Source organism: Cyanistes caeruleus, chromosome 4 (genome assembly GCF_971803275.1).
Source record: "Cyanistes caeruleus chromosome 4, bCyaCae1.hap1.1, whole genome shotgun sequence".
Classification (NCBI taxonomy): domain Eukaryota; kingdom Metazoa; phylum Chordata; class Aves; order Passeriformes; family Paridae; genus Cyanistes; species Cyanistes caeruleus.
In genome coordinates, this window is record NC_141704.1 from 47,600,311 (window position 1) to 47,623,067 (window position 22,757).

Genomic DNA, 22,757 nt, shown 5'->3' on the forward strand with positions numbered 1-22,757 from the left:
AAACTATGTCATGGGTTAAAAAAAATTATCTTTCAATCCAGGCAATTAACCATCTTTAGTGTGGTTTGCTCATCTCCACCAGAAGGAAATCACTCTGGAAATGCATCCATTACTCAGCTCAATGGTTACCTCTATTAGTAACAACTATTTGCAAATATCATAAATATGCAGTTATTATAAAAGGTAAAAACCGAGTTCAACAAAAGAAATTACATTTACTTTCACTATATATGTAATTTTATGTTCTCTTTCTTACAATTAAGAACCAGAGTTGATATTTTTACTAAATTCCAGAAATATTTCTTTCAATCTATTTTTAATGGCAAAAAGTGGCATTAACAGTAATACACTGCCAACTTTATTTCAGCTGCCATGTTTTACTTTCCTATTTAAGCCTTTGACTCCCCTTCTCTAGCTCAGTTACTTCTTTTTGTGTCCCCTGCTGGTGTAAGAACCTGAGACAACATCCCACTTAATTCACAACACACTAGAGCATGTACTATCATAATTTGCTCTTTCCCAGAGGAGTGTCAGCGACACAAAAAGCCTGACTGAAAAACTGACATTTAACACAAACAGAACTATATTTTCACTTAAAACTATACATTTTATTTGACTTCTATAAGTTTTGCTCTGTAACATCTATAAATGAACTTCCATGAATAAAAAAACACATGCAAATCTGGAAACTAAATCTGAGGTTAAATGTAAGAAATGGAAGCTGGGCAGACAGGCACGTTTACAAGCTTCAATTTCAGTGTAGATGTAGTGGAAGTTCTTCCAAAAAGGGAAAAGACCACTAGGGAATCACTATTAGGTAGGGTTGGCTTCTCTTCAGTTCTCAAACAAGGAATTATGGGTGGCTTTAATTCCCAACCCTCAAAATGCTACATGATATAATGTAAACATTTCTATGTATTTTAAAGCAGTACATTGAAAAGAATTATTGTTTAGCATGCTACTCTAGCTGTCTAGACATTTGATGCATAGAAGACTTCAGATACATGAAATAAAAGAGCGTGTTAGACAGTTAGACAACCAGAAAAGAATCAATACTAGTGTCATATATTTGTTTACTAGTCTTCAGAAAATGACTTTACTACCAGAAGGGGGACAGGCTGAAAAATCAGGGTGGTGGGCAACAACTGATAATAAATTTTACTGAAGGTTAATACCTGGATTTAGCTAGAAGGCAGAAGATACTGACAGGTCATATTTCACAAAATAGAGAAAAATCTGGTTATATTTCCTGAATTTGACTAAAACTCACCAGGGGGAAAAAAAACCCAAAAACCAACAAAACAAAAACAACACAAAACAAAACAACAAAACCCACAAATACCAAAACCCACAAAATCACCACCGCACCTGTGCACGGACAATAACTGTGTGGACATTGAAATAATCCAAACACAATCTATGGAGGGCTAAATGCTGTAGTCCTTACACAAGTATATTTTAAAATACAAAACTAGTATTTTTAAATACAATTAAGAAATAAAACCATAAAATTAATATAGTCTTTTAAGATCAAAGAGAACAGTCTGACTTACTGCCTTTTTAAGAAGTGGTTCAATCACATTTCATAAAAACTGGAAACACTATTATCAGCCAAAACAAGAGGTGGCATGCAGAATGTAGAAGATAATTATACAAATACTTGCGCCCTCCCAAGACCAGTGAATTACCTGTTGTTACTTACCTGTGTTCATGTCAGGTGCTGCAACAAGAAAGTGATTCAGTACATACTGCAGGATCATTTAAATACAGACATGAATGGTATAAATAATCTCAAACCTAGAATGGTTACTTTTAGTAAGTCAGTAAAGCTGAAGAACATGAGAGAAATGCTCACCTTCTTTAACGGTGACGATACTCCCTCTCTCTGTCTCGTTCTCTGTCACGATCTCTGTCACGATCACGATGCCTCTCTCTCTCACGGCTTCTTTCCCGGTAATAGTCATCATGACGATCTCTACTACGTGATTTGTGGCGCCTACTTTTTTCTCGTGACCTACTGTGGTCCCTCTCTCTGGATCGCTCACGTCTTCTAAAAGAAATTACTTCATTAATTTTTTTCTTCAAAACACTTGTCATCCCCATGCCAGTTTTGTAGTCTACTCATGAGTATAAATTTGACCCAAAACACATATGAGGGAAAGATCTGTTCATTGTGATGCATCTATATTTTTGTTTATAGCATTAAAGATACCTGGCACAAACTGGTGGCTAAGAACTCAGTTACAGGTAGTAAGGGGCACCCACTTTCTAATGTAGCAAGGAAAAGTTGAAGCACGTACTCAGAATGGAGGATGACTGAAATCAGCTGGGAGAAATGCACCACATGTCAAATGATCACTACACCATGGCTGCTATTCTGCATATGGGAAACGTGAGCCAAAACCACTAAATAAAACCAAGAGTTAAACTGAAGCTAGTCAGATCAATTTTGAAAAGAAGGTTAATTAAATGGCAGCTTTCCTAGGCTCAGGAAAGACTTATTATTTGGTTCCTTCACATATTTCTTGTGCAACTCAGCAAATCACTAACTTCTTACATGCCTTAGTTTCTTCTGCCTAAATTAGTCCTGTACTACACCTTCTCTTTTTTAAGTAAAAGCAGATGGAAGAGGAAAGTTTTACCTGGATCCAGAACCATAAGACTTGGACTCAATTCCATGAAGGCAGTCCTGAAGAGAGCTAATAAGTACTTTGCAGCGATCATCTGCAGATACTTTGGACTGTTTGATTAAGGAAATTGCAGTTACCAAGGTCTCTATAGCACTTCCATAGTCCCCTGAAAATGATGTAAGATCAGAATCAGAAAATTATGCAAATTAAAACACAGATTTTTATCTGCAACAGTATTACTGTTTTGAGTATCTTCTCTTAAACACCCATCTAGATATTTTACTGTAGCATCAAATATTAAAATACTGTCCAGATCAGTACTCAGAAAGTTTTCCTAGAAACTGACTGAAGCACAGTACAAAATCAGTCATAGGTTGTACCTAAATTCAGCACCCTATCAGGAAAATGTGGCTTAAGGCCTTTCAGATTCCTACTTTAAAAAAAACAACTATAAATTCTTTTCAGATGGGTAGAATAGCAAACACATTAATTGAGTTTTACTAACCAGCACTGGCATCTGATACAGCTCTTGAAATGGCACTGCTTGAGATTGCTCTATTTCTATTCATGATTTCTTCAAATTCTGCTTCACTTAGAGGTGTCCTCGCAGCATCCATTTCTCTGCAAGCAATAAAACTAGTATTTAAAAGGTTAAGGAAAACCTCAGAAGCTATCATTGCAATTTCAACAATCCAAGTTTGCAACTTTAAGCAGTGACAAACAGAAAAGAAAGCAGGATCTGGGTTTGGTTTTGGTTTTTGTTAAGGACCATCGTTACAGTATAAAATCCTGAAAGCTTAAAAAAAAAACACCAAACAGAAAATCCCAACAAACCAACCAAACAAAAAAATCCCAAAAAAACAATTAAGACATTGCTGTATAAGCAGACTTTTTTTTTTCATCCCATTTATTTCAAACATTCAGCAGCACTTAATATTGTGCTTGACAAATATTTACAATTTTTATAAAATCCTTGAAGGTACATAAATAGATATTCCCAGCTGAATGGATGTGGAAATTCATGTACATAGGCAATGCAGCTTTGAGCAAAATTAGAGAAAATTTTCATAACAGTACTGGAATCAGAACTATATGATCCTGTTTCCCAGATCTTAACTAAGACCAGAATGCTGTAACTTTTGAAAAACAAATGTAGTTATCTTTAAAACACTCAATTTTTCGAATGATATGTCATCATTTTACAGCAATTTTGTTTGTTTTTTTTTAAATTTCTGGTCAAGTTCAAGGTACTCCAATTTAATCTCCCTACTAGTCACAGTAAGGAGGAAGCAATAAAGCAGAATCCTCATACTCATTACACTTCAATTATCAGCTACCTATAGAGGGTTTGCAAAGTAACAGAAGTAAACCTAAATTTTCCCAAAAGTTTTGCAGTGTCCTATTAGGCAGTCTCTGTGTCACATAGAAAATTTGGAGAAATGTGTTAAGAGAAAAATGCTGAGACTGTCAAACTGGCCCACTGCTTGATATTTCTAGAACAGTGTTAGTTCTTCTGGTAGAAAGAAAATGCAGAATAATAAGCAATGCTATCCTCTTAATTGCAAGAAGTGGAACAAGATCCTATAGCCAGTTTAGCATAAGAGGAAATGTCTAAAAATTCATACCTCCCTGAGTTTTGAGTATTATTTTTCGTGTGCCTCCCATAGAATGGAATATGTAATTTTTCTCTTATGGACATGTTATTTCCAGTGAAACGCCTATGATATATAATTAATGACAATTTAAATAGTTATGGATGATAGCTTCAACATTATTAATGAAAATACTGGACAGTAAGTTATACTGTCCTATTCCCACTCCTTCCCTCCCCAGACATTCTACAAACTGCAGACAACCTTGATTTTGTCCATCAAAAAACACCCAACACCTTCTAGTCTTATATTTCAGGCAATTAAGCCAAATGCTTGAATTTCTATAGTCATTTTCGTATGAACATCACATGTACAAATGCTTGGGGGGCATTAAACTTTGTGGTAAAAAAAGAACCAAAGCACAGCATCTTTGCAGGAAACATTTTAAGCCAGGAAAGTGTGTCTTATGCTAGCAGTACAATTACTACTGAAAAAATACAAATCTAACTACGTAAAACCGTCTCTCTTACAATTTATGCCAAAATTTTTGACAAATACAAGTATGGTGAAAATCAAGAAACAGCAGCAAGACAGGGATGCTTGAAATCACGGATGAAAAAGATGTTTCAAACAAGATGTGAAAAACTTGACAAGTAAAGTCAGGGACTTAAGAACTCTGTCCCAGAGAGGATTAAACACAGGAAAAGCCACTGCTACAAACACAGCAAGATTGCACCAAATGAGCAGAAACATCTTGATAGGAAAGGAATGTAAAAGTCTTGCAGTAAATTCACATCTGGCTTTTAAGACAAATACTAAAGTTTTAATTAAATCCTGAAGAAAAAAGGGACAAGCAATGCTGCTGAAAGATGAATATGGTATGAGCTTGGTATGACCTCAACATATGCACATATTTGAAAAAGAAAACTCCAGAGCATTCTTAAAAGGCAGCCTGCAAAGCACGATGATACAGATAAAAGTCAGAATTTCAAGTTAAGACAGAAGCACAACCAGAAGCTGCTGCATAAGAAGTGATATATAAGTTTACATGTAGAACACATGAAATGATGACACTGCCAAATACAGCAAAGACAAACAGTTCAGAGCTGAAAAGGGAAGTGAGATTACTGGTGTTGCATTTCAGGATTTTCTTCCTGCAGCAAACATGTTTCTCAGATTTATTCCCTTGGAGAAGTTAAGAGGGGCAAACGACAAGATTGGTGGGATCCCTTCTGGCCCTACTTCTAATTGTTCCTAACATTTTCATTAAAAGGGAAAAATCAAATGCTTCCAACAAGAGGAGTAAAATCTGCTACCCAAACACATTAGACTAAAAGAACTCACCTTCCAGGTGGCCCATAGTCACCTCTGTCATATGGTGGAGGTCGGCCATATGGATCTGTCGGAGGTGGACCACGGCTGTCTGAAGTGGGTATGCCACTATTGGCAGGTGGGGGGAAGAAAGCTGGATTCACATGTGGTGCTGGTGGTGGAGCACCTGGCGGTGGCCCAGGGAGATGTGGAGGAGGAGCAAGAGTCAGGGGTGGCCCAAGAGGGCCAGGCGGACGAGGGGGAAATGGACCCGGAGGTGGAGGTGGACCCTGCTGAGGTGGTGGTGGACCTGGTGGTGGCCCATAACCTGGAACTGGTGGTGGAGGACCTGGAGGAAGTGGCCCAAGTGGAGGCTGACCAAAAGGCTGTCCTGGAAACAGAACTGGTGGCGGTGGACGATCACCACGATTAGGAGGTCCAGCTAATGGAGGTGGGAGGACCTGACCAGGCGGTGGAGGGCCTGGTGGGCCTGGTGGGCCAGGAGGACCTAAGGGTGGACGTGGGGGAGTTTGTCCAGCTAAAATAAAAATAAAAAACAACAAAAACAAACAAAAAACCAAAAAAAAAAAAAAAACAAAAGAAAAAAAACCAAATAAATAAAATTGAGTGAATAAATACAAAGAAATAAAATTATTCAAAATTCTTCTTTTTTTTTTTTTTATCCTTAAAAACAATGACTAAAAAGAAACCAACCCTCCCTCCCTGAACACCGTGCAACATGTACAAGACGTGTGTTCCTGCTTTGGGTCCAGCAGCCTAGAAAATTTTTAACTTATCTGTATCTATTGATACTAGATATCTAGAGATATCTAAAAAGAACAACATTATCTTTAAAACTGACAACTGCCCTCCTCAAATCACTTAATCACCTGCTGTTGTTTCCAAAACCCACAAGAAGATTACAAAAGCCAGAAAACATTGCATCTTACTGCAGCTAGTTTTTCATAGGGGCTTAAGATAAAATACATATTAAAAATATGGGAGAAGCTGTATTAGAGAAAGTAATGTAGATGCTGTATTGAAACCTTCTTTTAGATTCTCAGTACTGTTTTACCAATTTGACTACATCCCTTGGACTGTTGGTAGACAATCTATTACTGAATGACATTTACTAAAAAATATGTCAGCTCTAAAAAGAACTTCACTGCACTGCAAACCTAACTGTTTAATAGATTTTTTTTCTATATCAGATACCTAACTAAACATGAAGACCTCCTCTTCAAATTTCTGCTGTTTTAAAGTGCCTACTAACTGACCTGTCAGTGGGCATGAATCAAAGCTGAATTTCTCATCACATGCAAACTTGTACAATAAGGAAATTAGTTACTTTATACTGCAACACAGGCATTCTCAGCACATATAGCAAATCAGAAAATCTCAGCTACACTATACTAAAGCCAAATTTACCTGCTAACATGATCCATTTTTATTTTTTTCATACTTAAATATGTATATTGACATAGTATAAAGAATGTATCTAAAAAAGCTCTTGTCTTGCTACCAAATTTACTTAGGTACAACTCCCTGTAGAATATCCACAAAGGAACAGTCAAATCCTACAGTCTAGCTGTGAACACTGATTGTGGCTTATTACTGAATTGCCTTTATCATTTCCCAAATAAGTATGCCACATTGAAACACAATATTGGAACTCCATATATGCATAATTTTACCTGGGAAAGGCGGTGGTGGCCCTCCTGGCCCTGCCGGTCCAGGGAATCTGTCTCCACCTGGAATGGCACCTGGAAAACGGCCCCGACCTCTATTACTAGGTGGAAATGCTGCTCGTGAGCTTCCTCCTGGGGGACCAGCTTTACCTTCCCCAGACATCTGGCCAGACTGTGTGGCTGCAATGGAAAAACAGAAGTGTCATTACATAGATGAAAACAGGTTAAATTACTTCAACACTTGATCTGAAGTTTTATGCAGTGCTAAAGCATGACCTTACGAGCACCAACTTGCTCCCCTTACCCAAACCCAATGCATCTGGGGAGGAAAATATTCTTTGCTAAAATATTATGCCTTATACTAAAGGAGAGGATCTGGAGAGTCTGCCAGTCCTTCATTCAATGAAGTCCAAGTCCACACTGGGAAATAAAAGAGGTGCTAAAATGGAGCCTCACAAATGGCTACAACATGGAACCTTCTCTTCCCCATTCTATCGTAAATACAGACCATCCACACATTAGAATTTAGTCCAGTTTGTTTACAAATGTTAAATTTCTAAATGCTCTTGTGCTTTTTTTTTTTTTTTAAATTACATCTAAAAGAATTTGAGAAAGCATCTCCAGCGTGTTAAGACAAGAACTGCATGAAGCTGCAACCTTCTTTCAGAATGCAGCAACTCTTCAGTGTATGAAGTGGTTTAATTAAACAAAGATAACTTCATTCATCTGGACTCTAAGTACTTTATGGCTATTTTAAACTGTGTAGAAATTGTAAGACACTGCACTAAAAACCTGCCACTCTACTTTTTCTGCTTTTCCAAGACAGCACTTAAGTAAAGCTTACTTTTCCTTGACTGCATTTCAAATTGACTCAGAAACTGTTTATTACACGGAGTTACAACTGGATTCTGCCCATGCAATTCTCTTTTAGGCAACAAATCCATCAATTTTTTGGAGGATGCTTCCGATCCCACACCCACAAGGGCAAACCTGAGAGGAAACAAAAAAAGTTACACAATTTGTTCATTTTCTGACATCCTGACACCTCATGAAAAAGATTACACACAGTATGCAAAAGGATACTTGACAAGCTAGACACAGAAAATGTCTCACAGGTTTTAGTCCAGTTTTCAGAACAGATAAAGTAACTTATCCTAGGATGACACAAAAGAAGGAAACAAAAGAGCAAGTACAAGACGCATCAAAATTTATCACAACAAGGCAGCTTTTTGGTGAAGTATCAACAGACTACATAATGAATTCATATGACCAAGTTATTAAGCATACACTGTATGCTCGTTGCTGCTAAAGAGACTTTTGCCACATTCACGCAGTGAAATTTAGGTTGTCACTGCAAAATGGGCTCAGGCACTTATTTTAAACAGCTAATGGACAATAAAGATGTAAAGAAAGATTGAATAACGAAGGGTGGGGGAACAACTTTTACACTGAAGAAAAACAAGCATCACCACCACACCAATTAAAAATCTAGGAATAGTCTTAAATGAAAATGACCAGTAAGATTTAACTCACAAAATAATAAGACATACAATACCATCACAAAAACTTATACCTGAAATTAAAGTCATTAGTAATAAATTATATGCCAAATCATTTCTGGATCAATAAGCTAAGATAAGCAGTTCAAAGATTGACAATTATGAAAACTGAGAATTCCTTCCCCTCCCAAACTTCAGTCCACATATAGAAAAAACAAATTACAAGTTCTTACCCTTTAGACTGGCCATTAGCACGATTTTCAAAAAATTTTATCTCCAAAATGTCATTTACCCCCAATGAATGAACTGCTTCAGTTAAGTCTTCATCTGTTGTCCACTGAAAAATATTTTTAATATTTAACTATGAGAGCTTATCTAAAACACCAGGCAAAGGGCAACTAAATTTTCCATGGATTTTCAAGTGTGTGTGTGTGAAATTGATCCAGAGGAATACTTTACTCAGGTTGTCAATATATTCTGACTTTTGGAGTAGTCACTTTTATTTTACAATTCAACAATTAGTTCAGTTAATTCATGCACGTTTTACTGATTCCATTCATGTACTTCAAAATGGGACAACTTAAGAGTCAGGTTCTTTACTTACCTATTAGCTCCTGAAATACTGTAATAACTAATAAAAAAGCCACCTACAGTAAGAAATTATCAGAAATGAAAACTCATATTCTTATTTATCTTTTAAAAGAGAATTTTGCATATGTGGGCCCTGAAGAACTTGATTTCATGTAAACAGATAAAAGCTCCATTTAATTCAGCTACTGACCAGCTTTTGCACTGTTTGCTTAGCTGCAATTTTAAAATGCTTTAGTTCTATACAGGTAATTGTCCTAAGGGCGACTGCAGTTCAGTGAGTTATCATAAACCTGTTCTTCTTGGATGGAGAAATAAGCCTCAAGACAAATACCTGAAAAGAGTTATGCTGAAAGAGTCACTGCCGATGGAAAAGGCCCTGGAAAAATGTGAAAAGTAATTTCAAGAAAATCCCAGAGAACCTTCAACCTCCTTTTAAACTAAAATCTTTAGCAAGAGTTGACTAAAAATTTTGTTTGTAACCTTGAAGTATTTACAGGTATGAAGTATTTAATAGTTTAAACTTGTTTTCCTTTCATTTGGTTCTCTGAAAACCTTAAGAACATAGTAGGACAAATATTCTTTCATAACACTTAAAACATGACAGATACTCTAAAGTTTATATTTACTGAAGACTTTCTTGATTTTTAAGACATCATGACAGGCTCTCCAAATTTCAGGTAAAAAGAAAAATGACCCCACAATCACAAATAAAAATTAAAGAAAATCAAACCAACAACAAAAACAAAATCAATTTTTATCAAAATCAATGGTTTTTGATACACATAATACTTCATATAAAACATTTTAAAGCAAAAAAATTTTACAAATAATTAGGTTTATAATTAAAATTCCCATCTACAACTAAACAGCAGTTAAGATACTTACCCAAGTGAGATTTCCAATGTACAAGGCAATTCTCTTTCCAGTATACGTATAGACAACATTTGGTGCAGCTCCTTTACCTACATCATCCCCAACAGATGGTGGAAGAGAATCCATGTAATCACGATCCTCTGGAGCATCTCCATTATTTGCAGATGGAGAAATTACATCATCATACAAATCAATCTGATCATGCCCACCATATTCAGCCTCCTAAAATAAAAAAGGTATCTTGATTATAATTAATATTTTATTTAAAACTTACTGAAGCAGAAGTTGTGATAACTGCCATGTTCCACAGTAAGTCTGATAGACCACCTACACAACATCCTCGCTGAAAAGCTAAGTGCCAGTTTCATCTACATCCAAACATTATAAAAGTCTTATGACTCCTATTACATTCTAAACTTACGCGGAAAAAAATACTTCTGGCCACTGTTTTCCATTCCAATACTTTTGCCCTTGCAATATAAGCAGAAATTAAAAAAATCTACAAACCCTACTCCCAGAATTGAATACATTAGAATGTAGAAGTATCATAGTTTAATCCCAGATAGCAACTAAGTACCACAAAGTTGCTCACTCCTGCCTCCTCAACCACTCCATGGGATGGGTGAGAAAAATTAGAAAAAAGGTAAAACCTGTGGGATAAGTATAGTTAAAAGACTGCAATCAACTGCCAGTCCCTGAGCAGTGATCAGCCCCTTCTATCCAACTTCCACAAGTTTATGTATTGGGCATGATGCTCTTCCATCTGATGCTTTCCTATAACACAGCAGGACGCATCAAGGTATATTGCATCTCATTTTATGGTAGTTTATTATACAATGAGGCCCTGTTAGCACGTGTTATCTCCTCCCCTGATGATATTCTGAAATCTCTGTCTTCTAGATAGTCCATGATAATTTCTAAGGTTCCTGGGCAACCGGGACTTCCTGTTTGAGGTCACAGCAACCCACTTATTTCATGTCGCACCAGCTGCATGATGTGTAGAGAACACCCTCCATTTGAACATCCAGCCTAGCACTGGCAGTCGCTGGGGAGCTGTGCTTCAGCACCAATCCCTTCCAAAGCAGCTCAAGTCCCTTGATTAGACTCCAGTATCTCTTTCAGCTGGAGTATAGGAGACCTCAGATACTCTGTGTCCCCAGTTCCAAAAGAGAGGACCAGACTCTCCCCTGGTGCTTTCTGCCAGGCACTGCCTGTAGGGCCATTTGCCCTGGCTGCAGTATAAAGCATATTTTTACATCTTACCCTACCCAGACTGGCCTGGGGGCTGTTGCATGAACTAGGTTCCATTTAATTTGCTCAAAACCTTGTTGTTGCTCAAGGCCTCATTTGAAATCATTCTTCTTCCAGGTCATTTGACAAAGAAGACCTACAATTAGACTGCAATCTGGAATATGTGTGTTCTCCAAAAACCCACATCACCTAAGAAAGCTCGTTAGTTGGTGGAGACATTGCTGCTGTTTTGTTTATCACATCCATTGGCAACTGACAACATCCATCTTGCCATTTTACTCCTAAAAATTCAATCTCCCATGTAAGTCCCTTGACCTCACTATGTTTTATGGCAAAATCAGCTTTTGGAATAATTAGAACTATTTTCTTCCCTTTCTCTAAAACTTCAGCTACTGTATAGCCCCACATGATGTTATTATCAATGTATTGCAGGTACTCCAGAGCTTCATCCCAATTCCAATGCAGTCTGGATCAGTCCATAGAATTAGCACTATGTTTCCACCCCTGAGGCGCTGGATTACAGATCTACTGGATATTCCTTCAAGCGAAAGAGAATTGTGGGCTGTCAAAGGTATTGAAACACATTAGCAATGTCAATTGTGGCCAACCACTTGGCAACTCTGGGCTGCAGCTCCTATCAATGAGTCCAGTACAGCTGCACTCAGACACAGTGTGACTTCATTCAGGCTGCCATAGTTCACGGTCAGACTCCACTCTCCATTATACTTCCACACTGGCCATATGATCCTGCTGATCACTGCTTGACTCTCCAGTTGACAAATCAGCTTGTGAATGGGAACAATGGTGTCTCAGTGCAACACCGTGGTAGCAACCAGCACCTGTTCTCTGACCTTCAGCAAGCCCAACAGAAGAGAACAGGCAAGGCAGGCTTCCTCCACCTCCAAGGCAGTGGTACTGAACTCACACCTTTTGGGTCCTTGAAATACCTTCTGCAAAGATACTCTATGCCAGGGATGCACAGAGACTCTGGGCCAGACATGGGGGGTGTTTTTGCCACACTTTACCAGTCAGGCTCACTTCAGCCTCCAGTTCAATCAGCTGCTGGGTTCCCCCTTTCTTTCTCCAGAAATAGAAATAGGTTCTGCTCCTGCAGAGCTGGATGGCATTGGGGTACCCTGAACACCAGAGCCTTTCACTCCTGTGGGCCTGACATGCCAGGCCATAGGATCCACACAGCCCTGCAAACCCAGCACATGGAAATGGCATACTCTGGACAAGTTTCTGCCACAAGGATCACATGCACTAGAATTCTTCTGGGTCTGTGGGTGACTGCACACTGGATCATAACAAAGACACTAGATACCTCTGTGGTGGCTCTGGGTGACATGGAAAATCTTCCTCAAAGGGATGTCTTTCCTTCACACTCCACAGGAGTCAGCTCCCAAAGGCTGAGGACTTGTGGCCCTTTGCCAATCGCCTTGTCACTGCCTCCTTCCTTAGAAGGTGATCCCAGCTGCTTGGTTTCCCCACCCCCTCATTCCAGGCTCATAGCCCTGTCACCCAGCATCCAAGCAGTCAGGTGATCACCTGCTCACCTGGGTGACGGCTGAAATCTTTTTGCATATGCCACAGCTCTCTCAAGGATAGGGATTGAGTGGTTCCCTCTTGTTCTGCCTCTTCCTCCTATTCTTGTGCTGGCCCTGCTTTGTTCTCCTTTACTAAACAATCTCTCATGTCCATTTCTTCTGGTGGAAAGGGGTGACTGACACTGGCAGGGGGTTGGTGCTCTGGTTCAGGTGCATCATCTATTGCAAGGGTCTGAGCACCTCCAGCACCTGCCACCAAGGTCTGAGTAGCCACAGTGCCTGTCACAAGGTTTGTGTAGCTGCAAATAGTTGTCTAACCCTAAACAAGACCTGACATACAATCACGGTTCCTAGCAATAGGGCCATGCTTGCTTCAACATCCCAAGGATACAAAAAAAATTTCAAGAGCTACTGTCATTAGCCAGGCAGAGAAGACAAAGATGTGGGATCATGTCTCCTCCATAGGTTAACTCAGAGGATGAAAGGTAAAAGGTGTAATCATTGATAGTTTCCAGTAGATCACTTACAAAGTACAAAGACAAAAGCAGAGCTGAGTACAAGTAACAGATTACTTTTACAACCAGCAATTCTGTTGTTACACACCAGTGCTCACAGGTTCATGGGTTGATGCACAGAATCCCTTGGGTTAGAAGAAACCTTAAAGTTCCAAGCCCCCTGCTGTGGGCAGGAATATCTTCCACTAGACCAGATTGCTTATGTTAAAACACAACACAATAACCTCAGTCCAGTTCCCACAGGTGATAAACAGCACAAAAGGGAGGACACACTGGAAGTAAGGAGTTAAACGATGGAGCTCTGAGAACATGGAGAACAACTGAGAGCATAGAAACAACATTGTGTCCAATGACTATTAACAAATAACAAATATATATAACAAATGCTTGTAACAATTTTGTTCTAGCATGTTCTAGTCAGAGTTGTTGTTTCCTAAACCTGTCAAGCCCCAGGATGGGTGACAAAAAAAGGGCTATTGTGGCTTAACTCCAGCTGGTAACTAAGTACCACACAGATACTTGCTCACTCCAGCCCCCAAACCCTGTAGAACAGAGGAAGAGAATTGGTGAAAAGGCAAAACCTGTGGGTTGAGACTGGAACAGTTTAATAACTGAAATAGAGTAAAATTTAATGAAATAATGAAAAAGAAATGATAATGAAAAAGAAGACAACAGAAAGAGATGAAATAATGCACAAGTGAGTCAAGTGATGCGTAACCACTGATGCTCACCACCTGCTGACCAATGCCCAGTCCATTCACAAGCAGCAATTATCCCTCTGAGCCAACTTTCCCCACTTTACTGGACTCTCACACCCTGCTCCAGAACAGAAACTGCTTTGCCAGGTTTTGGTATCAGAGATATTTCAGCATCTACTATGAATTTGTATTCAGAAACTCACAGAAGCATCCCACACAGAATAGTTCAAGGTACCATATACGGCAGCTAGAGAGAACCAAGCTGGACTCCACAAACAGGCTGCAAAGCTGGCAGTGTTTGCAGTTAACCCAAGATAGCCACAATCATGATCAAAAGATCCACTGTCTTGGAAATATAAAAATATTATCAACTACTGCTCATACAGTGAAAGTGTAACTAAACCAAATAATTTTAAAAAAACCAAAACAACAAACAGGTAAACTGAGTTTTGTCATTGTCAATCAAGTACATTTAATCCCTAGTAAACTGAATTATCCCATAAACTTCAATAGAAAAATCTCTCTCCAAAGGCAAGCTTATCACAATTAAATTAAGGGTTTCATATTTCACCTCATCTACCCCGTTCTCAGTTGATTCCTCCTATCACCATAACTAATGAAATCAGGCACACAGAACTGCCTGAGACAGGCCTAAACATGACATCTTACAGCTGGATTAAGGTTGATGCCACAAGGCAATTAAGGAAGTCCTCTGCTAAATGTGCAGTAACTCTAGTCATCTGAGTAAATGAATGATGACTTCAGGGAAGTAGAATCTAGTCTTGGTAGACAGATGCAAAAACACAATCACCAAACTTACAGCAGATGTATGTACACTAATATCTCTTTGAGGCCAGCATTGCCAAAACACCAGAGTGGGCAGCAGTCCACAGCTCTGCTGCGCTCCCATAGCGACAACAAACTCCTTTGAAATAGATTGTTTGTATCATACAGGCTTTCAGATCTCCATCGTGGAGAGAATTATTAAGGCAGCAGAGTCTGCATATAATTGAGAGGGGGCAGGGCAGGCCCAATAGCATCAGTGTTTTAATTTAAATAAATAAAGACACAAGAGAAAACCTGATGTTGTTTACTAGAATTTCTTCTCCCATCGTGCTGTTTTTGCATCCAGCATGAAATTCATTCAGTTACTCATCTGTCAGCAAGGTGTGTGCTTAGATGATTAAGAATGATCTGAACCAGCAACTCCAAGTGTAGACAGAAGAGAGGTGTCCTGGTGGATGTTGCACAAGATCCAACAACCCTTTCTCCTTCATACATGTTCTGTGGAAACTTACCTAAACACACCCTTCCTTCCTAGATGCAGAAGAGTAAAAAAAGTACAGGAAGTGTTACTTCTCCAGTCTCAGCTCTGCCGGTATCAGGAACCAGCTTTGACCTCTTCCAGCTTCCTTAGTTACAGGAAGGACATCAAGCATGAAGAAAAATTATTTCTTCTCAATTACTGTAACTCCCAATCTTCCAGATAAATGTGCTAAGAAATAAAGTAAGCGTCCCTGTTCTGCCCCCCTCCAAAACCAAATCAGACAGCAATGCATTTCCAAAGTCTACATTTTAACTAGACCTGAAAATACTGAATAAATGCTGATAAAGTCTGAAATATTTTTATCATAATATCAGGACTGAAATTCCACATTCTGTGCTAAAAGGTGGAATTGGGTGAAGCATTCCCATATGAAAGCCATGAACTTAAAGAACTTCATGTCCAGAAGGGACAAGCTTAACATGTTATTTCTTTTTTTGGAACTTAATGGTCATACTCCTCTGAGCTGCAGAGAATCACTTACTTCCTTTACAAGTGCTGTTTTGAAAATGCCTTTTGTTGTTGTTAAGCAAAATTTCTTAAAGCTCTTCACACATCTGTTAGACTTGCTTTTTCTGCAAAACTTTGTCCAATTTAAGAGTTAAACACTAACTTACACTTCCAAAAACACATTTTAAAAAATCAGTAAGGTAAATAAAGTTTCATGAAAAACATTTACTGTTGCTTCTGGGGAAAAAAATCCAAAAAACAAAAAACAAAAAACTAAACTATCCAGATTCCCTCTTAGTGGTTTTTTTTTCACTCAAGTTACCATATTTGTGGCCAAAAAACTCTAAGCACATTTTAGTATCCTCACTTAATAAATTTGTAGAATTGAATAACAAACAAGAATCTTTCTGGTCTTGATTAACTGTCTGAACATACAAACTGGAACATTAACAAAAAAGGCAGCCTTTGATACTTCTAAGATAGTAAACTGCCTATGGCAGAATTGGACAAGTTTCTTTGACCACAGGATTCACATTTACTCTACAGGCCCAAATGCTCTTGGCACTACAACTGGCACAGCACTAAAATTTAAGCAACATGATCCCTTGTAACTAAAAATTACAGAGTAATTACAGAGTTACAAAAAATAACTAGAAATTCACAAGTAGTAAAAAAAATACAAACAAAAATAAACATACACAGTATCACTGTTCACATTAAAGAGATGTGAGATAAGAAGGCCTGAAGTTTTTCTGGAGTTTGATATTTACCAATATACAGAAGTTGTTTTCCCAGGACCCCCTGCAGCAGAACTGGCAAAATGCTGTCAGGTATTGTGGACATACTTTATAATAGATGCAGGTTATGTTTTTTCTGACCAGGACAGCCCTACTGAGCAGAAATTTATTATACCACAATGTGTCCATCCCCTCCCATGATAAGACACTTGTCTTTTCAATATAAAGGCTGTTTTTAATAACTGGCCTTTAGTAGCCACTAAATGCTAGCTTTTATTATTTATCACATACAAAAAAAAAATTTCCTTTGTGTTACAGATCTGAAGTCAAGACAGTAACTAACACATTTCTAAGATACTGTAGTTTTCAGATAACTAGTCTCTTAACTGTTCTTTCCATCTAAATCAGCTTTATTATCCAGCTACAAAATGCAAAGTTAAAAGTCTTTCATCCCTAATTTGTTAGCGTTTAAATACCAAAATAGAACACTACCGGCAAGTTTAGACATATTCACAATGCAACTATCCAAGTTTACTCATTAAGAGTATAAACAAAGCAAGCATCTTTTCCACAGCATTAAAATATGATACCCTTAAATTCTTTTGCATCCTCTTTCTGACCAGAAAGATTTTTATGTATATATATGTGTATAATAAAAGTTTTTACTGTTTAACTACATGCACATGTGGGAAAAAACTCCCAAGTCTGAAAATGCAAAGCTGATCAGAGCATCAGGGAATTTGACAACACATGGTCAAATCTTTATGACTATAAAAAAGCAACCCAGTTTGCTGGCCAAACTGGCAGGCAGCCTCAAGTCAGACCCAAACTGGCCTCCTGCACAAGCTCCTCATTATCCCTGTACCACACAATAATATTCTAGGGTTTTGTGCATAAAACCACACCTTATTATTTGCTAAAGCACTCCAGCCTTACTGAGGGTCTTCTGCCCTTGAGAGTATGCCATCCTCAGCTATTTTTACGCAGGTAACAGCTCTAACAAGCATCACAAACTTCTCTCTCTTGAAGAGTAAGATATTTAACGTGTAGGGAAATCGTCAACATAAAATATTCCATGCAATACCTATTTCTAATGGGGCACAAGCAATGCATGCAGGAAGTACTACATTTATGAGGCTATCATCTCAAAATGAGACTTGAAATAAATAGAAAAGACTGCTGGAAGTCTGCTTAGAAGAAAAAAAAAAACAACTCAAACAACTCCTCCAAGAGAAAAAAAAAAAAAAAAGAAAAAGAAACCACAATTTAAACAAAATTGTTCAGAGCCAAATTAACTAAAGCTGTTAGCACGAAGATGAAAAATACTATTATGAAGAACAGTAAGTTAATAAAAGAGTAAGAGGCAACACCGACAGACGATGAGCTTTAGATGGAATAGGAAATATGCATTTCCACTCAAAAGATCTGATATCAAGTTAGTCCGTTCATTGCAACCAACACTAAATACAGCCCAAGACAGTTTGTGGCTGTCATCCATCTTAGCCAGCTTGTAAACCCATGGCTCTGGTCTTTATTTCACCTTTATAACCTATGGTTCATTTAGCACTAATCAAGCAGAACATCCCTACCCTCCTCCTACTTGGAAAAAAGGCATTAAAAAAACCCAGATTACCCTCAAAGATGAGTACCTTGAGGTGCAGAACAAGACAAAACAACCAAGGGAAGTTTATCCAGTCACAAGGCCTAAATGAAGGGTTAACCCCAGATGCAAACAAAAGTTTTGGCCCAGATTGGGTATAAATAGAGTTATGGACTAAATCCAGAAGAACAGCAAGCTCCAGAGTGTATTTTTCAGTCCCCGTCACTGCCAAAACCAGTGGAAAGGGTTTCCATAGTCAAATTCAAAAAATATTAGTAAGTCACAAAAATGTAGAGCAACAAAATCAAAAAAAATCTTCAGTTAACAGATGAAGACAATTTATTTTTAAAATACAGTGTTCTGTAAAATGCTCTCTATATAAACAAATTAATAATGCAAATCACCTTCTCCCTAAAGCATTTTCTTAATTGTCATCTTCACACATCCACATAACTATGTTCCATCTTATCTATTTAAGCTGTCAGCTTCAAATCAGGAACAGCAATTTATGAATAAAAGTTTCTAGACAACTTTTCTCAATTAGGAAAAATTATGAGAATTAAGAGGTAGTAACTAATACAACTTGCCTTCTTTCATATATGTCAGAAGGAAATGGGTAAGTACAGAGGCATCGATATCTCACAGTAAAACTTTTATATTGTCTCAATACTTGCTCAGTTCAACAATATTACTTTAAATAGAAAGTCACAGAAATGAAATTTGGAAAAGAACAAACAGCAGTTTTTCAGGATGTGTTACACAGACAAAAACACAGAAGAAAATCCCCTAAAACAAACAAACCAAACCCCCAAATTCAAGCTCATGGAAAAAGGGCACTAGCCTCTTCTCACCTTTCTGCCCTATATTTTGCAAGATTTATGAACTGAAGCAACAGACTGCATAAATGCAGGCCCAACAGAAAAGCAACTGGGGGGAATACAGCGAAAAAAGCAAAAGGGTTCCCTGCCTGCTGGATTAATCTGAACTAAATTATCAAAACCCTCTTCATTTCTACCATCACAGTTATAGAGTATATCAACAGTAATGATGACCTGAGTAGACCAGGACCATGTGAGTGAAACAGATCACCCGCATCACCTTTGTTCTGGCACTGTCTTTAAACTATACTTACAGCACATAACTATTCTACTCTGAGGACTGCTGCAAACATGAATTTACACAAACACTACCTGACACAAGAAAGGGTTTTTTTCCCCTGAAAAATCTGATTTATTATCAGTTATATCTAAAATTAATTAAACTAAATTCAAATTATCGTAGAATTTAAGAAAAAGTACTCTTCCATTGAATGGTGTCTGTCCTAGAGTTCTTTCCTGTTTAAGTCCATATAGTGGGTCTTCTACTGTAAGGAGGAAACCTTCACATGCAGACAAACTAAGAGCAAATTAGTGTTTTTCATCATCTTCTTTTAGGATGGCATTCTTTCATAGTATACCTTTATGAGATTATTAATACTTAGAATTACTGTATTAATCGATATCTGAAATAATAAGTCTTTCGAGAAAGCTACAAGTTGCTGAGAAAGTTAAAAATTACTTGTGAATTCCAAAACCATTACCTATTTCCCAGTTCTCTGTAGGGCAAGCTGGAATACAGCTGGGCCCCGTAAGTGCGTGAAAGTGAAGTTGTTCCCGGTTATTTATGCTCTAGGGCAGGAACAAAGCAATCTAGGGCAACTCAACCTGGAGAAGTGCAGGACTTGCTAACAGGACAGATGGAATGCAAAACTGATACAATCATCGCAAAAAAAAAAAAAAAAGAAAAAAAAAAAAAAAAAGGAAAAAAAGAAACGACTAGAAAAGTGGACTACTTCTAATCCAGAGAAGTTGCTTATTTCATCCAAATTTCCTCAACAAAATATGAACTAGTCCTCTAAAAAAGGCTTGCGCCACTTTTTAAAATGGAAGATAAAAACAAACAAGAAAAAACAAAAATGGAAAATAAAAAAAGCTGGATACTTTCTCCAGTGCTGCAGAATAAAGCCGCACTAGTTCCGCCTCCCCCGCAAAGTGCGGCCGAGAAACAGCCACCGCTCGGCGGCTTTTTGATTCATCTGCGAACAATGGTAGCGCTTCCCCTCCGCCGCAGGCGGGAAGAGGCCGCTCTCCCCGCCGCATCCGGGAGGGTCCCGTCCGCCGAGCCGGCGCGGGAGAGCCCTCTGGAGCGGCCTCTGAGAAGGCAAGGCAGAGAGGGAGGAAGGCTGCTAAGAAGGGAAAAAGCGAGGGAAGGAAGGAAGGCGCTCGTCCCCGGCGCGTCCAGCCCACCGGCAGCAGCCGCCTCTCAGTGTCAGGAGCGCTCTCCGCCCCGCCGGGCCCGCCGCCGGCACCCGCGGTCCGGGCGTGAGGCCGCGCCCGCCCCGGCCCCGCGCAGCCCCGCGCTCGGCGGCGGCGGGAGCGCCCGAACAATGGCGGCGGCGCGGCCGCCGCGCTGAGGGCCCTGCAGGCGGCGCGGCTACGAAGGCGGGCGAGGGAGGGGAGCGGAGCGGAGAAGCCGCGCCCGCGGGCCGCGCGTACCTGATTGAACTCCTCGCCCACATCGGCGTAGATGTCGATGTGGTCCACGCCGTCCGCCATGGTCCCACCCGGGGCCGCCGCCAGCCGCGCCCGGCTCCCGAGCCGCCGCCGGGAGGGGGAGGGAGCGGGGAGGTGGAGCGCGGCGTCACTTCCGCGGCGGCGCGGCCGGGCTTCCGCCGGCGGCGGGCAGCGGCCCGCTCCTCCCGCCCCGCCCCGCCCCGCCCCGCCCCGGGCGCTCCCCGCTCCTGCCCGCCCGGCCCGGAACGGCCCTGCTCGGCCGGGCTGTGGCGTGCAGGCCCCTGAGGTCCGTGTCGGGGTGCAGGCTCGTGTGCTGCGCTGCCTCCTCCGAGGAAGGGAGCTCCAGCACAGCCAAAGCGCGGCTCAGTAGCCAAGGCCCGTAATTATCGGCCGAAAAATGAGCGCCGTGCTGTGTCTTCAAAGCAGGGGCGCGTTGGGCTCTGGAGCGCAGTAAAGTGTGCGGAAAGGACACAAAACAGGCGCACGCCGAACTGCGTTTAGCCTGGGCTCTCCACTGTGCTGCTGCAGAGCTCTCTTTTTAACATCACAAAGCGAAGATAATTAGTGTCAAATCAAGCGTTGTTCTTTTTTTCGGTGTTAGGTGTTTTGTTTGTTTGCTTGCTTTTGTTGTGCATTCGGAACTGTTGGGGTTGCAAAACAGCTTCAAATTAATTTTGAATGAATGTTCTGTTACCCAGATCCATGTTTAAGCTCCAGGTGATTTTTAGAAACAGCATCTCCTGGAACATGAAGTGCAGTGCGCATAATGCTCTACATAATAGATTATGTTTTGCTTTGTACATTATGTTCCACATCCAAAAATAAACCTGTTTTATTTACTTTATCGCAAGCTGACAATAAGAAGCCTGTTCTTCTCAGATTGAATTAAAATAATGTAAAAACATGACTGCAATAAATAAAAATGTTATTTTTAGTCTGACTCAAAATTTCTTGGTTCATGACTGGGAGTACTTCACAGTGTGTGGATCAGCATCCAAAGTGTCCTGACTTAGTCTTGTGTCCTGGACTTGTGTGCAGATCATCCCTGTCTATCTTGCTGTCCCACATTGAAGTGCCCATGGAAAAGAAATATGAATAGACCAAAAAACAGCTAAAAAATCAGAGATCCAAAACAAGGGTTGTGTTGTAGAGCACACCTGCTGACGGTCTAGACATATTTCAGGTATGGAGATGCTTGGGTTATTCCTGGTGCTTTTATCCAATTTGTGACATGATAAATTTATCACCTGCAGATCTTGTGTAATTCCTGCTATTAATTCTGGAAGACAGAAATACTGTATTTGAGGATTTTTTTTGAGCTTCCAGGTTAGACGAACTAGCAGATTGTGAGCCCTTGGTACAGTTCAGAGTATCACCTGAAAAAAATTTTAGAGGTGGTAGCTAGGAACAAGTAAACGACATCTTAATTGAACTTCTAGTGTTGGTTACAGTTATGATTACTACATTTGATCACAGGTTAAGAGTATGCATTCACATCTATGAATGCACAAGCTGCTGGTGAATGAAATGATTGGTTGCTTTTGCAAGGAGAATTCACTCTTCTGGATTTCTCACAGCCCATATAGGTACTGTTAAAGTATTAAGATCTAATTGGGTTCACATACTTGCCTAATGGTGGACTGATTTAGTAGCTAGTCTTCCAGAAAAAAAAGTGAAGCAGATTAAAAAATAACAGCAGATAGCACGTCATGTGCAATTGAATGTTTTATATGCATCTGAGTCTTATCCACAGATAGTTTAAAAGGGCAAGTGTCCTGGGTAATGAAATATGAATGAAAAGGTCATCATCATCATCATCACCTCCAAACCACCTCAGAGATTACCACTAGCATATGAACAATCTCATGCAGGGCCTTTGAAGAGGCAGGAAAAGACATC

At 39.6% G+C, this 22,757-nt stretch overlaps 1 protein-coding gene across 6 annotated transcripts in view; it reads right to left on the reverse strand.

Moving 5' to 3' along the window:
• The window catches only part of CPSF6 (cleavage and polyadenylation specific factor 6), a 31,976-nt gene extending 10,961 nt beyond the window's left edge, over positions 1-21,015 (reverse strand). The window contains exons 1-11 of one of the 6 annotated variants that reach the window (XM_086884443.1): positions 20,841-21,009; positions 10,197-10,406; positions 8,954-9,057; positions 8,066-8,211; positions 7,228-7,401; positions 5,567-6,071; positions 4,256-4,348; positions 3,136-3,251; positions 2,643-2,796; positions 1,856-2,047; positions 278-1,720 (exon numbers count right to left, since the gene is read on the reverse strand). In XM_086884443.1, the coding sequence (XP_086740569.1) occupies positions 1,861-2,047; positions 2,643-2,796; positions 3,136-3,251; positions 4,256-4,348; positions 5,567-6,071; positions 7,228-7,401; positions 8,066-8,211; positions 8,954-9,057; positions 10,197-10,406; positions 20,841-20,900 (1,749 nt within the window). In that variant the 5' untranslated portion in view covers positions 20,901-21,009 and the 3' untranslated portion in view covers positions 278-1,720; positions 1,856-1,860. Of the gene's footprint in view, positions 1-277; positions 1,721-1,855; positions 2,051-2,642; positions 2,797-3,135; positions 3,252-4,255; positions 4,349-5,566; positions 6,072-7,227; positions 7,402-8,065; positions 8,212-8,953; positions 9,058-10,196; positions 10,407-20,840 lie in introns of those variants that run through there. The other 5 variants (XM_086884441.1, XM_086884442.1, XM_086884440.1 and 2 more) reach the window with 5 other exon arrangements.
• Between the last annotated feature and the right edge of the window lie 1,742 nt (positions 21,016-22,757).